We start from the raw sequence: 14,940 nt of genomic DNA, 5'->3' as shown, positions 1-14,940 counted from the left end.
AGTGAAGTAATTTGCCTAATTTCACAGTGATATTGCTGATGTCTACAGAACTCATTCATTGAACAAACACTTTTTAAAATGCTCAGCAGTGGGCATATTAAAAAATGAATAAATGTGATGCAGCCACTGAGAGCTCAGGTCTACTGGAGGAGACAGATGTTATCACTCTTAATACAAGGTGATAATTGTAATAAAGGAATGCATAATATGGGGAGGGTGATAAACACTTCAGAAGGTGCTGGGAAGCCTTCAGGGGACAGCTAAGCTATGTTCTGAAGCATTCATTCACCAAGTAGCAAAAATGGAAAAAGACATTTAGGAAGGAAATGTATGTAAAGACATGGGAAAGGAAAAAGGCATGGATGATGGAGGGGGGCAGAGAGATATAAAATGTGGCTGAGGAGGGGAAAAGTAGAGAATGCAAATAAAAGCCAGGGAAGTTTTTAAGCTGAAAAAATGACAAGTGGAGAATGGACTTAAACAGCAAGAGAAACATGAGCTGAAGACCAAATAAGAGGCCAGAAAGATGTACTCCAGGGTTCTTCCCACTGTATCAACCCATCTAAGGAAATGGGAAGAATTTACTACTTAAACTGGGCTAGAATATAGAAGCATGTGACATAATCATAGCTCACTGCAATCTCAAAGTCCTAGGCTCCTGGTTCACTCTCCTGAATAGGTAAGACTACAGGCGCCTGCTACCCTGCCCAGCTAATTTTTAAATTTTCTGTAGAAATGGGTGTTTTACTATGTTGCCCAGTCTAGTAACTCCTGGTCTCAAGTGATTCTCCAGCGGTCTCCTAAAGCTAGGATTATAGGTGCGAGCCACCATGAGCCACCATACCAGGTCTTCATGGATTTTAATGCAAGAGGCAATGTAACACAGCAATTATGTGTACTAGTTTGGAAATCGGAGGGGTGGGATTTAGAATACTAGCTCCACTATTCAAAAACCAGTATGACTTTACTTCAGCATATAGCTTATCTCTGTGAATCTTAGTTTTCTCTATCTATAGAATAGGAACAATAACAGTATCCACGTCATTTAGATACTGTGCAGATTAAATGAAATAATACATCTAAGTAAAGCTTTCAACACAATGCTGGGCACATAGTAAACAGATAAATGACAGTGGTAACTCTTATTGTTACAGTTACTGTTATTAACACTATTTCTTAAGGGCTTTTGCTCTCATTAGCCCCTCAGCTTGAAACGTTCTTCCCTTGTAACTTCATGCTTGCTATGACTTCTTGCTCAATAGTCATAGTCCACTTAAATTGCATTCCTCCTATTACCCCATTTATTGTCTTCAGAGTTACTTATCCACTATAAAATTATCCTCCTTATTTTAATTTTTCACTGTCTGCCCCTTTCGCTAGAATATAAGCTCCATCAATTCAGGTCCCCTGTTTGTACAATTCACCACAATATACTCAGCTCCTAGTTAGAACAGTGCTTGGAACATTGGTTGAATAAACAATTATTATCATAATGGGCATCCAGATATAGCTGGAGGGAAAAAAAAAAGCTAAAGTTTAGAAGTCACAACAAATGAAGCCAAAGACAGTATCAGCAGCATGAGCTACTTCACTATCAGCTATGACACTACTTCACTCTGGAAGCCAACACCAAGGCCTGGGGAAAAAGCTGGCTTTCTAGCAGTCTACAGTTGCCATAGTCCATTAAAATCTCTCCTAATGAGTGTCAGTTCCAAACAGCTTCAAATTCCACTGTCACAGGAAAGGCACCACACAGGGGCACTAATTTAATGTTACATTTCTTTGAGTCTAAGACACAATTTTATCAACTCTGGAAATCCACATTACAATTGTTGTCAAACAGCATCAGAACTTACAAAATAGGTGTTAGTGACTTGAAGAAGCACTTCTTTAACCCTTGAGAGAAAAGCATTGTCACAGTGTAACTGGCAGCACTTCTGAAAGTAACATAAAATAATGGTGTACCTTTATAATTAATGGTGTTTAGATAATGATGAAATATTTTTGTAGTAGCCCGTATAGCTATGGCTAGGAGGAGTGAGAGTTCTAAGAAATACCTGTATAGTTCAATAATGGAACGCCTTGATGGAAAGGGCATGGAGAGGGATTTAGCGCTCCTAACAAGCAGGAGAGCTGGCGAGATGAGAGCAGTGGTGAATTGGCAGTCTCTACACCTGTGGTGTTGAGAGGCACGAGATCAGCCTTATATTAGGCTGGAGAAGGCAGGCGGGAGCGTGGGCATTCTATCACAGACACGCTTACTCTGACTCTGTCTCCTCTCCTGCCTGCAGAACACCAGCACGGTGTCTCTCTGCTGAAGATTACCAAGCTCTGCTAAAGACTAAGATCTATCTATTCTAAGACTGCTTTACTCTAAGAATCTCTCTCTGCCCTATGGAAGTAGATAGCCCTCAGGCACCTAAGAGCAATTGTTCCTGAGCAAAGTAGCTTAGCGGTCCACGTCCAGAACCTAGTTAAGCCAGGCCCGAGACCTGGCCAGTCCTGGGCCCTGACAAGTGGTGTTAGAAGTGAGATGTGACATATTTTAATGTTGGTACCTGTTTCATTACTAATTGTATTCCAGTGTTTGTGTGCATGTTTTGTTTTGTGTGTGATAAGTAATACTGAAAACTCTATAGTAGAATGAAATAGCTGTACTGCCCACTACTTTCATGTAGCTACTAAAATTTAAAGTAATTGGCCAGGTACAGTGGATCTCGCCTGTAATCCTAACACTCCATGGGATCAAGGTGGGAGGACTGCTTAAGCTCAGGAGTTAGAGACCAGCTTGGGCAAGAGCAAGACCCCTGTTGAAAATTTGAAAAAAATTTTCATTTTCAATTTCTAAGTTGAAAAATTAGCCAGGCGTCATGGCAGGGGGCACTGTGTAGTCCCAGCTACTTCAGAAGCAGAGGCAGGAAGATCACTCAAACCCAGGAGTTTGAGGTTGCCGTGAGCTAGGCATGACACCATGCAACTCTAGCATGGGCAACAGAGTGAGACTTTGTCTCAAAAAGAAAAAAAAATTTTTTTTAATTAATTAAAGCTAAAAATTCTTTTCCTAAGTTGCACTAGCCACAGGTGAGTACAGAAACATTTCCATTGTCACAGAAAGTTTCATTGGATGGTGCTGATATAGAGGACCCTGGAATCTAAAGATCTGGATTCAAGTCTTGTCATGAACCATCAGTTCCTTAACTTGTAAAACAAAGGGGTTGAATCAGACAAACTTTACATTCCAACTGTAACAGTCTGTGGTTTTTCTATGAGCTCTGCACTTTGGACTTTCACTCTGCATGAACGTGAGCTGCTAACTAGTAGTAGAGATACTGGCTAACTGCCAGCTCAGATTACAGTAAGTGCGGGAATGCACAAGCCATGTGAATAGCTATGTAAGCTTAATGTGCTTCCAGGTGACGATTCAATTCTCATGTACTTACCCATATTTATTTATTTATTTATTTTTTGAGACAGAGCCTCAAGTTGTTGCCCTGGGTAGAGTGCAGTGAGATCACAGACCACAGCAACCTCCAACTCCTGGGCTCAAGTGATTCTCCTGCCTCCGCCTCCCAAGTAGCTAGGACTACAGGCGCCCACCACAACACCTGGCTATTTTTTTTTTCTTTTTTGGTTGCAGCCATCATTGTTGTTTGGTGGCCTGGGCTGGATTTGAACCCGCCAGCTCAGGTATATGTGGCTGGTGCCTTAGCTGCTTGAGCCACAGGCACCGAGCCTATTTATCTTTTACATATATATTTTTTGAGACAGAGTGTTACTATGCTGCCCTAGGTAGTGCCCTGGTGTCACAGCTCACAGCAACCTTTGGGCTTAAGCAATTCTCTTGCCTCAGCCTCACAAGTAGCTGGGATTACAGGTGCCTGACTATTTTGTTGTCACCATTGTTTTTAGCTGGCCCAGGCTGGGTTAGAATCCACCAGCCTCAGTGTATGTGGCTGGCACCCTACCCACTGAGCTACAGGCGCTGCCAACTTACCCATATTTTAAAAATTAAAAATGTTTAAAGTTTACTGTCAATACAGAACAACTTTGATATTTTTAAACAACAGTAAAATTTCCTAGGACTGAAGTGAATGGGATATCCTCAAATTCTAAAGTGGGAAATGTGGGAGCAGAAAGCGGAAAAAAGCATTCATGTCAAAAGTTGGACAACAGTGTTAAAGAAAGGGACAAATACATACTTTGAAGATTACAGGGAAGATCCTGAAAAGTCCATAACATGCTAGAAAATAATTTAAATGCCCATTTTTATATATGAAGGTCTAGGCTTCTTTCTGTTTTGAAATTTTAAGTAAATTTTATTTTGTGCTACATAATACTGTATATCCAAGTAGGCTTTACTATAGCAATAGCCTCCTTAACTATACTCCCTGTTTCTGTACTTGGTGACTGTTGACATGATTTATTCCTAGCACCTAGAAAAGTGCACTTAATAGATATTTAGTAAGTGTTCATCATATAAAGAAACGTTTTTAATATCTTACTAAGTAGCAGAACTGACACTCCAGGAATACAGTCATGCTTATTCTAGAGTTACATGTACTGTATGATTTACAGTTCCTCCAACTACAGATGCGTACAATTTAGCCCAAACATGTACACTCCTGAGAGTGAAAGGGGGCACCAATAAATATACTGAGACAACAGATGTAAACTACATCTGTCCTAGTCAAACAAAAATGGTACTATAAACCATCTCTGAAGCAAGAGCCAAGGGCATCCATTTAACACATGGAAACCTCCCTGTAGAGATAAATCACATGGAGGAAATAGTCAGTATATAACTAGTTTTTACTCCATTCTTTTGTTGAACAATCTTTCTCACTAAACTTTACATATAGTACATACTTTAGAAAAAAAAAAGCTTGCTGAAACAATGAAAGGATAAACACTTGACCAGTGTTATGTCATATATATAGTATGTGCACTGCAGTTTTCTTTTTGTTTTTTTTTTGACACAGAGTCTCATCATGTCACCCTCGGTAGAGTGCAGTGGCATCACAGTTCACAGCAACCGCAAACTCTTGGGCTTAAGCGATTCTCTTGCCTCAGCCTCCCAAACAGCTGGGACTACGGGTGCCCACCACAACGCCCAGCCATTTTTTGGTTGCAGTTGTCATTGTTGTTTAGCAGGCCTGGGCGAGGCTCGAACCCACCACCTTTGGTGTATGTGGCTGGCATCCTACTCACTGAGCTACGGGTGCTGAGCCTGCAGTATTTTTCTTAATAGGGAAAAATGGAAAATGATCTAAAGGTTCAACAATAAAAAGTTATTAAATTATAGCACATTATATTATGGAACTTAAATCAAGTTGGAGAAAATTTAAGTACATGAGAAACATTCAAGATATATATATATTAAGCAAAAAAACGGAGATTAGAAATAAATGAAGACCCCAATTTAGTTTTTTAAAAAATGTAATTACGCATACCTAACAAAATGTCAACCATGGCAATATCTGAATGATGAGATAACATTTTACTTTGGCTTTCTATACTTTTTTTTTTGTAGAGACAGAGTCTCACTGTACCGCCCTCGGTAGAGTGCCGTGGTGTCACACGGCTCACGGCAACCTCTAACTCTTGGGCTTACGTGATTCTCTTGCCTCAGCCTCCCGAGTAGCTGGGACTACAGGCGCCCACCACAACGCCCGGCTATTTTTTTTTGTTGTTGCAGTTTGGCCGGGGCTGGGTTTGAACCCGCCACCCTCGGCATATGGGGCCGGCACCCTACTCACTGAGCCACAGGCGCTGCCCAGGCTTTCTATACTTTTTAAACTTCCTTAAATAAGCATGTATAATTTTTATTAGAAAAATGTTATAAAAATCTGACAAATAATTCAAAACAAAAGGCCAGACTACTCATCCATTACACTAAGAATTTTACTTTATATTCTCACATTAAATTGTTCATTCAAATATTTTCAAGCACCTACACATATTATGTGCTGGATACTATTAGGTTCTGGAAATGCAACGATATAGCAAAAGCAACTTCAACAAGGAGTAAAGCTGATGAGGTCCAGGCACGTCACTGTCTCATAATCTAACTTGACTTCTCCAATTAGATCAAAAGAGAGCTATGTGCCTGGAACTCATCAGCTTTTCTCCTACCTGAAGTAATGTTTGTTTTTTTTTTTAATAAGCATAGCTTTTATTAAGGGTCATATAAAAAAAGAACTATGAGTAAAGTTACAGCATGTTGTATAAATTATCGCAGCCATTATGTTATCCAACATTCGGTTACAGAAAGGCTATAATACTTTTGAAATTTGGAATAAAATTCACTCCATTCTTTATTTCTCAGCAGATTTTCAGAATATTAGAATAGCAGCGTTATCCTGAACATAATGCTAGAACCAAGTCAGAGTCATCCATTCACACTCCTCTGAAGACACAACATAAGTCAGAAACTAGGAGATACTGCCTTCAAGGAGCTTATAGTAGAAACTGAAGAGTCAAAATACACATTGCTAAACAAATATACAATGACTGTGTTATTGGATTATGTGTCCAATGTGCGGTAAAGAAAAGCCAAGCTGTGAAAACCAGGTAATTGTAAGAAAATTGGAAGGAAGGAGGGACAGCATTCATGTAACTGGATGAAAGTGTCATTTTAAGATTGTTCTAGCTATTTTGGGGAAGAGTAAATTAAAAAAAAAAAAAAGGTTTAGTCTAATAGCAGTGTACAAATGACCTGGAGGATGGAAAAGAAGTGAAAATAGATGGTTTAGGTAAGAAACTGCCATAATTCAGGAACAAAGTGTAAGGAAATGAATTAAGGTGGTGGAAAATGGGAATGGAAAGAAAATGCAATGCCAGAGATGTTAAGAAGATACAGTTGGGGTGACTGGATATGGGGAGCAAATAAAAATTCACTTAAGACAAAGATGAAAAAGAAGATTTAGCTACCTCTTAGGGAAAAAAAAGTACAGTCAATTGGAACTATTCTATTTAACAAACATGTACAAGTAGGTGTACTGAGTGCCTCCTTAGTCCCAAGTCCTGCACAAGAGCAGAACTATGACACGTTAGCCTCCAAGATCAGACACTGCTTGACCCTCTCCTCCTCCCCTCAAACAACACTTCATGATGTACACTGAGATATGGTGCTTTTTTATTGTTACAAACATTTCATTCATTTTTTGTCAATGTATTCTGCTTTTGAATATTTAAGTAAAGATTTCTCCATAGTCGTCTTCTAAATCCAAGTACAATATGGTACGTAAAGACAAGGTCTTTAGGACCTAAACATGGGTCTTAAGACAAATTCTAGTGTGGGCATCATACTTTTGTGTTCTTTTGGCCATAGCAACTTCACCTGTGCAACAACAAAGTTGCCTCCTAAATGTAATTCGATCCTACATCTAGATCTTATGAAGCTTTGTAAAATGCTCCTAAATCAACCTACAACTCACTTTAAAGATTCAGTTATTTTTTTAAAGGAATCGAAGACACATAAGTGTTGCCTGTACATCTTTGAAACTGTACGTCTTTGGAATCAAACACATACCTGGAAGTTTATAATTCGGCTCGTATTTTTTAACAGAGCCATCAGCCTGAAACCGGTCATGTGGGGGAGAAAAAGCCATCGGCTCATCCATCTGAATCCCCAAAGACGCCTCCAACACCAAACAACTGAGATGCAAAAGGGGTCACGTCCACGGAGGGGGTGCGGAGGCAAGGCAGCTGTGAAAATTATGCTAGAGAAGTTTAGGTCATTTACTAAACCAAACACTAAAAAATGCCACTACTCTTCAAAGGCGCAAACATTTAAAAACGCACCATGTGTCTAAACGCCCAAAGGAAGGAAAACTGTGGTCATTTCTAAGCAATTTCATTTGCTTTACTTTCGCCTTCCAGAAACACTGGCAGCGGGCTGAATGAAGCGGTAGGAAGTGGGGTTGGGGGGCTGCCGCCGCAGCGAGCCAGGCACTAGCCTGCCGGTCAGCGTGGGTAAGGGGCAGTTTGACCCGAGGCAAAGGACTAGGGGAGGAAATCGTGTGACCACTGTGGCTTGTCCGAAGCCCCACGCAAGTTAGTGGAGAAATGACACGACACTGCCTACGAGCACCGGGCGGGAGGAGGGAATGAATGGGAATGAATGAGAGAGCTGGCCGCGAGCTGGGTTAGGAAGGACCTTCTTCCTCAGACTCAGACCCAGACCGAGACCCAGATCCCGACCTAGACCGAGACCGAAAGCTTAGCGCGCAGGCGCGAGACTTTCCCGCTGCAGGTCGGAGGGGTCGAAGTGGGCGGGGGACGGAACCGCACTGCGACAAAACCGAAGTCGCGATCCAGAATTCGTTTCTAATCCCTCACAACCCGGCGCCATGGAACAAACCGTCGGAAACTCACGGTTTAAGAGAGTACGACTTCTGTGGCTCCCTAGATGCCTGGGTTGCCGCCTCCAAGGCCTCCCCACCAACCGAGTCGACAAAGTGCGCCTGCGCCACACTTCCCGCCGCGCCGCTACTAGCTGCTCATGCGCACTGTGAAGCTCCGGCGGCGCGGACTCCGCCCGTGGCGCTTGCGCATTAGCGTTGTGCTTCTTCCCCCGAGGTCTGGGCGCGATACTGTGTTACTCTTAGGAGGGCGGTCGCAGAAGTAAAGCCTTAGGATAATCCCTTATTTAAAAATAGGGTCTACCCTAAGGTTAAAGGCCCAACGCTATTTTAAAGGAAAGAAGATAATTAAGAGAAAGAAAGGTCTCAGGCCCTGGAGTTCTGATGCACCCCTGCATACTGTGGCCACACAAGATATTGGGGTCTCTATGGATGGAAGACAGGCAATTTCTTGACTGTCCGCTTTTTCTTCGTTTTTGTTGAGCACCTTACTTATCCATTAAAAACTAAAATGTAGGGCGGCGCCTGTGGCTCAGTGAGTAGGGCGCTGGCCCCACATGCCGAGGGTGGGCCCCACAGCCCCGGCCAAACTGCAACAAAAAAATAGCCGGGCGTTGTGGCGGGCGCCTGTAGTCCCAGCTGCTCGGGAGGCTGAGGCAAGAGAATCGCGTAAGCCCCAGAGTTAGAGGTTTCTGTGAGCCGTGTGACGCCACGGCACTCTACCCGAGGGCGGTACAGTGAGACTCTGTCTCTACAAAAAAAAAAAAAAAAACTAAAATGTAATTTCGGATTGTATGTAGCTGTATTAGAAATGAGCACAGCGGAAGGCAGGCATTGCATAGTATAGTATTGTATAGTATTTATCGAGCCCTTGGCCATGAGGTAGGCAGATTTCTAGGAGCTGGACTTAAAAACAGCGGGACAAACACCGTTCCCTTATTAAGCTAAATTTCAGTGAGGTGGTGGCAATAAATGTATGAATAAATGAAAAATATACTTTCAGATTACTCTGAAGGAAATAAAATGAAAGGATGTGATAGTGACCAGGAAGCTGGCATCTTTTTTTTTTTTTTTTTTGAGACAGAGTCTCACTATGTCGCCCTCCATAGAGTGCTGTAGTGTCACAGCTCACAGCAACTTCAAACTCTTGGGCTTAAGCTATTCTCTTGCCTCAGCCTCCCAAGTAGCTGGGACTACAGGTGCCTGCCACAACGCCCAGCTAAGGAAGGTGGCATCTTGATGAGATGATCAGGGAAGCTCCTTCAGAGAAGAGACTTGAATGAAAAGGAACTGACAGGCCTCTGCCTGTCAGACTATATAGTCCTGGCAAAGAACAGAGCAAGAGGAGAGATAGGGAGAGCTTGGATGGGAGGGTATTGTGGGAGGCAGTGCTGGTGAAGTATAGTGAGTGAGAGGGAATATAGTCTGAGATAAGGTGGGAAGTCAGGCCAAAGCCAGACCAGTGTACAGCTTTGAAAGCAAGGGTAACAATTTTGGCTTTTATTCTAAGTACAATGGGAATCTATTTGAAAGTTTTCAAGCAAGAGAGTGAAGTGTTCTGATTTATTTCTGTTACGGAAAACAAGGGATTGTAGAGAGGCAAGGGATTGTCTGGCTGTGGAAGATGAAAAAAATGGCATCATCAATGATGAATCTCAGATTTTAGGATGAGAACACACGGGAATGAATGCTGGTGCCACATAGAAGAGAAGGCTGTAAGGTATTGATTTTTGGTTGAGTGAGGTGAGAGGAGAATAAATCAAGAGTTCCAGTATGGATACTGAAAAAAGAAAAGCAGACATCTAGGTGACAGCCTGGTGCTCCCAGGTTCTCTTGGGGTTGCTACAAGCTGCCCTGGCAATCACCACTAGGCCTTGGAGTTCTTCTTTTGGAGAACATCAACATCAGACAAGGACACTCTGTGACCAGCACTGATCAAGACAAAAATAAGGTCATGCTGTAATTGTGTCTGAACACAGACAAAATGTAAGCACTGTACAAGCCACAAAAATGACCAAACATTCCCCTGTTCTGATAATTAGGAGTGCTTGCTGCTTCTTTACCAATTATAACTTTAGCCTTAGTCTATTCTTCCTTCCTTCTAGATAATTTTTGTTGAAATGTTCAATTACAGAATTATCTTTGCTTCCTTACAGCTTCTAATCCAGGCCAAAGTCCCTCTTCCTTAAACCCTTCTATAAATCATCTAACATAAGCTCAAATTCTACAACAGGTCCTTTCTAACACTTCTTACTAAGATGTTCTATGGTTCTTCATGGTGTATATTCTCATTTACTGAGACAAGTAATAAACCCAATTTGTTCAGCTGTAGTTGTGTTTCTGAGAGTCTAGAGGGCACTGACAGTAATCAAGTCCAAGATGCCTATTAGATACACAACTGATAATGCCAGGTAAACAGATGAGAATATTGATCTGGCATATAGTTTAGGCTGAAGATATAAATTTGGTAGTTATAAATTTACAGAATTTGTAGATGAAACTTAGTCTTGAACTACATGTTATTATCTTTTTTTTTTTTTTTTTGAGATGGGGTCTTGTTATTTTGTCCAGATTGGTCTCAAATTCCTGGGCTCTAGCAATTCTTCTGCCTCAGCCTCCCAATAATATTACCTAAACAAAGACTATAGAAAGAGAACTGGGCTACAATAATTTCCAACATTTCAAAGTTGAGATAAGAAGGTGATGTCATAGAAATCAAGAGAAGAAAGTTTTTTTTGTTTTTTTTTTTTTTTTTTGGCCGGGGCTAGGTTTGAACCCGCCACCTCCGGCATATGGGACCGGCGCCCTACTCCTTGAGCCACAGGCGCTGCCCAAGAGAAGAAAGTTTTACAGTTAGAGGGGAGCGGTCAGCTACAGTAAATACTGCATAGAACTCAGTAAGAACACAGAATTGACCAGAGACAGTCATTAGAGCTTCTGGCAAGAGCAGTTTTGGAAAAATAAAGAGGAAGAAAGACTGTATTAAAGAACTTAAAGAACTTCTTGAAGAACTAAAGATCTAGAAGTTGAAAGAACTCTTGAGGGACTTTTTGGTTTCTAACTTTTTTTTTTTTTTTTTGAATTTCAGGTTAATGTGAGGGTACAAACAACCAGATCACAACCTATAGCTTCTCTTAGTAAACAAGTTGACACCATGGCCAAGGGATGGCCACACGGTCTGCAAGTTGTAGCAGCTGTAGCTCTCTTAACCCTGGAGACAATTAAGCTAACTGTTGGAAGAGACCTAATTATTTATACTTCTCATGACCTTACTGGACTTTTAAATTCAAAAGGCAATCTTTGGCTGTCAAATGGTGTGCTAATCAGATGTGTGTCTTCCAGAGATACTGTCATCAGGCCACAAGCAGTAAAAAGGGTTCCAGCCCAAGACTTGATTCTGTTGTGGACCCCTGGATCTCCCTCCCTCTAGAGAAACCCTAACTGGCCCCTTCTATTGATACAGGGTTCCTCCATTCCAGGCTGGACAAGGAACCCCAGTTTCTGAGGCCTAGGCAATTTCATGAAGAAAATACCCTGACATTTTGCCCCAAGCTAGAGAGATCAACCAGATTTCCATTTACCAGGAACCCTGGATCACTCTCCTCTGAGGAACCTCTAACTGCCCTCCTTCATCACCATCCATCTTCAACAGGAAGCAGTTTGGAGTGGTCAGTGCCCCTTTTTCCCTAATGGCAGTTAGAGCTTCTTTTCAGAGAGGGAGGATCGATACAGGATTCCCCTGCTCAGGGCTGAATGGAGACCCCTCATTCTCTAGACCCAGGTGAGCTCAGAAATCAGACCCCCGATCTCTAGGCACAAACAGGCTGCCCTTTCCAGGCTGTAGCAAGGTCTTGCCTCTAGCTGCCTCTGGGCTGTAGTGAGGTCTTGAATAAAGCAGCCTGAAACATTTTGGGGTGGTTCCACCTTCAGTAGGGAGCACACACCCTAATCCCTACCCTGACACAAAAGCTGCAAAGACCTAATAACCTTGCCCTAGCAGAGGGAGTGCATTCATGCATTAATAAATTTATTAACTTTGTTTTTATTTTTGTTTTTGTTTTGAGACAGAATTTCACTTTCTTCCCCCCCACCCCCTCACCCCCACCCCATAGAGTGCCTTGGCGTCATAGCTCACAGCAATTTCAAACTCTTGAGTTTAAGCAATTCTCTTGTCTCAGCCTCCCGAGTAGCTGGGACTACAGGCACCTGCCACAACGCCCAGCAGAAAAAAATGAATTCTTTAAAAATCAAAGAACAATGAGTTAGTTCTGAAACTTCACAATGGAACAGCAAGGAATTTTGAAATATACAAAAGTCCCCAAATGTACCAAAGTTCAATTTCTCAATTAGTTAATGTAGGAAAGAAAAATAAAAATTGTTACATATACCAAATAATAGTTAAAGCTTCTGGTAGCACTCATAGAAGATGCCCAATGTTTTAATGTATTAGTGCATTCAATAAATGTCTTCTCACATTCGCCGTGCTCAGCCTTAGATTAAGTCCCTCCAATATCAGATGACTAAAAGGGGAGCTCCACCTTTAAGTGCTCTCTAGGATTTGAAGCAGGAAGTTTTCATACTCCTCCTTCATGACCCAGAATTGAGCATCTCTTTTTCAGGGATGCCTCACCAACTGAATAGGCGGAGTCCCTGGTATGTGGTTCCATAGTGCCCTGTACTTCTGCTATTGCCACATTTTAAAATAATTCCTTGCTAATGGAATTCTTTCTCATTACACTTGTTATGTTTATTAGGGGAGGGATGAGGTCTGTCTCGTGTGTGCATTCTGAAGCTGGACTGCATAGGTGACCACTGGCAAGCTACTTAACCTCTCTGGGATTCATTTGCCTCATTTATACAATAATGATAGTAAGAGTATCTACTTCATAGAGTTGCTGCGTAGGGGAATGACTTCTTAGATGTGCATTGTTTAGAAGAGTGCCTGACACATGGTGAGCTCTGTGTTAGCTGCACTGACAACGATGATGATGAGATTCTCTTACACAGTACTTGACATACATTAAATGATTGGGAAATACTTGTCAACTATTATTGAATTTGTTGGACAATGAATGAATGAATAAAATGAAATAAGTACACAGAAGAGAGAGTGATTAATTCTGGGTCAGGAAGTTTTCTAAGGGAAGTGAAGACCAAGCTGGGTTTTGAAAAATTAACAGGAGGACACCAGAAAAGGCACTCTCTCTGTTAGGCATTCTAAGAGGGCTGAGACACAAACGTTTTTATTTTAGTATTATTCCAGTACAAAGAGTGAGAGAAAGACAGGTAGGAGCTGAGCTAGAGAATAGGCAGGGACCACCTCATGAAGCTTCTGGGGTGCTATTTTCAAAAAGAGGGCTATTAAGCACTAATGAAAGGTATTAAACAGAGGCGAGAGAAAAATAGACTTGTTTTATTAAAATCACTTTAGGGAGAGTGTAGGAAATAAATTATAGGAGGAAGCAGCTATAAGCTGAGTGACCTATTCAATAAATGTTTGGAGAGAGATGACATGAAATAGTATCTTTTACAGAAGCTTCCTTTTCCTTTAGTTTATGTAAAGGATTATGCTGCCCATAGGATGTTTCTATGCTGTGTTTATTTCTCCTTAAGAGATAATTAAAGGATAGTAAGCATCTAGTTTGTTAATGAAGCACAAAGTTTGCAAAAAAGCAAAAGTAGTAACTCTGTTCTCACCATTGCTGACTTGAGAAGAATGCTGTTTCTAGCACTACCAAACATGATCCCTTTGCAAGAAGTAATAATAACCAGGTCAATGATTCACATGAGTGAATCATAGCAATACTCTCGTCTGTATCAAAACTAGAAGAAATTAGCTCACGATGGTGGCACACAGCTGTAGTTCCAACCGCTCTCCAGGAGTTTGGAGTTTCAGTGAGCTATGATTATGCCACTATACTCCAATTTACTGAGATTCTGTCTCAAAAAACCTAACAACCAAACTAAAACTACCCGATGATGCTGGATATAGTGGTTCATGCTTATAATCCTAGCACTCTGGGAGATTAAGATGGGAAGATCACTTGAACTCAGGAGTTTGAGACCAGCCTGAACAAGAGCAAGCCCCAGTCTCTACTGAAAATAGAAAATTTAGGGCTGGGTGCAGCTCATGTCTGTAATCCTAGCCCAACTGTTTGAGGTTGTTGTGAGCTATGACGCCAGGCTTCTCTACCCAGGGTGACAGCATGAAACTCTTTCTCCAAAAAAAAAAAAAAAATTTCTTGGGCTAGACCCAGTCCCTCCTGCCTATAATCTAGCACTCTGGGTGGCCAAGATAGGAGGATCCTTTGGGCTCAGTTCTAGACTGTCCTGAGCAAGAGCTATCTCTACTAAAGATAAAAAAAAATTAGCCAGGCATTGTGGTGGGCACCCCTAGCCCCCAGCTACTTGGGAGGCTAAGGCAAGAGGATCACTTGAACCCAAGAGTTTGAGGTTGCTGTGAGCTATGGTGACGCCCCTGCACTCTGCCCAGGATGACAGAGTGAAATTCTGTCTACACACACACAAAAAAAAAAAAAAAAAAAAGAAGAAGAAGAAAGAAAAGAAAGAAACTTCA

The 14,940-nt window shown here is 41.6% G+C and overlaps 1 protein-coding gene across 4 annotated transcripts in view; it reads right to left on the bottom strand.

Moving 5' to 3' along the window:
* The window catches only part of CDC7 (cell division cycle 7), a 28,674-nt gene extending 20,187 nt beyond the window's left edge, over positions 1 to 8,487 (bottom strand). For all 4 annotated transcript variants that reach the window (XM_053592309.1, XM_053592310.1, XM_053592308.1 and 1 more), the window contains exons 1-2: positions 8,377 to 8,487; positions 7,532 to 7,707 (exon numbers count right to left, since the gene is read on the bottom strand). In XM_053592309.1, coding sequence (XP_053448284.1) covers positions 7,532 to 7,622 — 91 coding nt within the window. In that variant the 5' untranslated portion in view covers positions 7,623 to 7,707; positions 8,377 to 8,487. The remainder of the gene's footprint in view (positions 1 to 7,531; positions 7,708 to 8,376) is intronic.
* Between the last annotated feature and the right edge of the window lie 6,453 nt (positions 8,488 to 14,940).

The sequence above is a fragment of the Nycticebus coucang genome, chromosome 5, assembly GCF_027406575.1.
Source record: "Nycticebus coucang isolate mNycCou1 chromosome 5, mNycCou1.pri, whole genome shotgun sequence".
In the NCBI taxonomy this organism is placed as follows: domain Eukaryota; kingdom Metazoa; phylum Chordata; class Mammalia; order Primates; family Lorisidae; genus Nycticebus; species Nycticebus coucang.
The sequence above is the reverse complement of the archived record's forward strand: the minus strand, read 5'-3'. Positions and strand labels throughout refer to the sequence as shown.